The 2695-nt window shown below is 40.8% G+C and overlaps 1 protein-coding gene across 1 annotated transcript in view; it reads right to left on the bottom strand.

Moving 5' to 3' along the window:
• Positions 1-2695, bottom strand: part of NEIL3 (nei like DNA glycosylase 3) — a 74334-nt gene that overhangs the window by 6617 nt on the left and 65022 nt on the right. Inside the window, exon 8 of the mRNA XM_019521868.1 lies at positions 777-1194. Coding sequence (XP_019377413.1) covers positions 777-1194 — 418 coding nt within the window. The remainder of the gene's footprint in view (positions 1-776; positions 1195-2695) is intronic.

The following is a 2695-nucleotide window of genomic DNA, read 5'->3' as shown; positions in this document are numbered from 1 at the left end:
CCCCCTTTTTTTTTTTTTTTTTTTTTTTTTTTTTTTTTAAATAGGAGTTCTCAAATGTGAAGTATGTCCCTTCTTCCATTCCGATTAATATCATCATCATTTTGGACAGTTCAGAGCAATGTACTTCCAAGCATACCTTTCTAAGCACCGGATCTTTCAACAAATCATTTGATCACCTTGTCCTATAATGTTGTCCCACTTTCTCTCTCTGTGTGAGTGTGAGTGTGTGTGTGTGTGAGGGGGGGTGGTGGAAGGCAGCATTTGAGAGAATACTCAGTAATTCTTACTGATTGGTTAAATTGGTTTGATTAAATTGATTAAATTCCTCCTTGCGTTAGAGACTGGTGCCTAATCCTCTCTGCTCCTTTTCCAGTAACCTCCCCTCATATTTTTTAAATCTTATTTCACCTGTTCCCATTGCCTTTTTTCTGTTTTTATTTCTTTCCTTTGTATTTAACTGTCATTCGTCATAACTCTAGCTCCAGTTCTCTTGTACTCTCCATTTATTCTGGCCATGTCTCCATCTCCATGCAACTGTATCTTCTTTTGTCTCTTATCCTTCTGTAGTTGGACCAAGCGCTTTTGATGTTGTACTGTCAGTTCAGCACAAGAGGTATGAGGAAACTGCCTGGGTTCTCAAAGTAAAATATCAAATGGCTAAAACAAGTCATTTCAGCAAGAAAAATCTTAGATTAGTTTTCAATTCTTAAATTTGTTTTCAAACTAGTTTTGTACCTGATAGAAAAAGCTTGTTTGAATTTGGGAAGACTACATACCTGCTTGATAAACTCCAACTACTTTGTAAGTTTGGAGATGACTGATCTGTTTTCTCTTTCTGCTGTATAGGATTAGAAAAGTTAGACTGCTGATGGGAAGGTGAAGATGTATTTCCTACAGGTGAGTTGGCTGAATAATATTTGTATTTGCTTCCACTCCACTTAGAAGTGTTATTCAGTGACCGACCATTATCATCACTAATCGGAGAACTCCCATCTGGCGTCTTATTCTCACGTCTTTCATTTTTTAAGAGACTGAATTTACTACCAAGGTCTGTCAAAATAAGAGTTGTGGTTCCAAATGCTGTTCTCCTGTTGACCTTTATTTCTGTGGCTGGTTTTCCAAAGCTGTTACAAGGGTACTTGACTAGGCTGCTGTTAAAAGTGGTTGACTCTTCCTCATTCTCTACCTTTGGAACTTGGAGAAAAAAGCTTGGTTATACATTTGTATGAAAGTCTATCACCATGTTTACAGATTACATACGAAAATAAAACACACTATATTTATGGAGCCTGATCTTGAAAGATCTATATTTCCTTGACTAGATACACACAGGAATAGTTTCCTCCATCGTAGAGGTGCAGTCCCTTTTCAAATCAAGCATAGCAACCTTAAAAGGACTGGATGTGAAGACTATTGTATACAACTGAAACTATAGGGGGAATGATACAAAACTGAATTTGGCCCAAGCATAGGGATTATTATTTACTCTTTGAAAAAAGACAACTGTATATTTTTAACATTCACAAAGGATGGCATCTCCAACAGCAATGCACTGTTCCATGTCAAAGCACTAGTACTTGACTGAGAAAGAAAAGTGCCAGTCTAGTGACCCATCAGTATCCCTTCCTATACCATAATGGTTTTCCCTAAGAATCAAGGACTGCAAATCTATAACTGTGGAAAAGGCCTTTTGGGATCAAGGAAATACAGGCATTTCCTTTGTAGCTTACTTATTAAGTTAAACTGTAAATTCCTTGACTGCAGGCAGGAATCAAGGCCTATTTAGTTGTATAACAGAATATAACCATTTCAAAAGAGCAGGCATATTGCAATTCCAGGTTTCTTAATTTTTAAAATAATTAGCTCACTCCAGAAAAATGCCTCTCTTGAGGGGACCACCTAACTGACCTGGTTACACAGAGAAGGGCTACATAGGAGTTAGAAATGATCTCTTTCCCCCTTAGATTTCCTTCTGTAGGGATCACTTCTGATACATCCTTCCACCGTGTGAGGGTTGAAGAGGGTCACAGATCCAGCAAATAAGGGATTAATTTAGGTGCATATTTGCTAACCCTCCCTCCAGTCTCCCAGACTAGAAATAGGTGTCACCAAATGAAGATCAGCTGTGCCAGGATAGCATAACTGATCTGCTTCACTGGGCAAAGTGCACGTCATCCATTGTCTCACCTACTTATCTTGCAGGACAACAGGTGGTGTGTTCCCCACTTACAGAGACATATCCCAGGGATCTCTGGGGTATGTCTCTGTAGATGGGGAAACCTCAGCTTTCTCTGCTTACAAAGAAGCACCCTGGAGACCACACAGGAACAAGTTGGACACTCCAGTATGTTTCTGGGTCTGAAGCCACCAATCAACTAAATTGTCAATCCTAGCCCTGGACCCACACCAGTGTCAACAGGTACCCAAGGAGTCCCAAATGGGGGAAGTGAAAAGTATCAGTCCCAGGGCTTCAGGGGCCTGATCCTGCATGCCGTAGAACAGGGGTAGGCAATTATTTTGGGTGGAGGGCCGCTTACCGAGTTTTGGCAAGCCATCAAGGGCCACATGACAGGCAGCCAGTGGCAGATAAATATTAAATTTTCTAAATTTTGGGGGGACCCCACAGGCCGGATAGAATGGCTTGGCAGGCCACATCCGGCCTGCAGGCTGCATTTTGCCCACCCCTGCCCTAGAA

This window comes from Gavialis gangeticus, unplaced genomic scaffold (genome assembly GCF_001723915.1).
Source record: "Gavialis gangeticus isolate Ggan-Ray unplaced genomic scaffold, GavGan_comp1, whole genome shotgun sequence".
In the NCBI taxonomy this organism is placed as follows: domain Eukaryota; kingdom Metazoa; phylum Chordata; order Crocodylia; family Gavialidae; genus Gavialis; species Gavialis gangeticus.
This window is presented reverse-complemented; position numbering and strand designations above follow the sequence as displayed.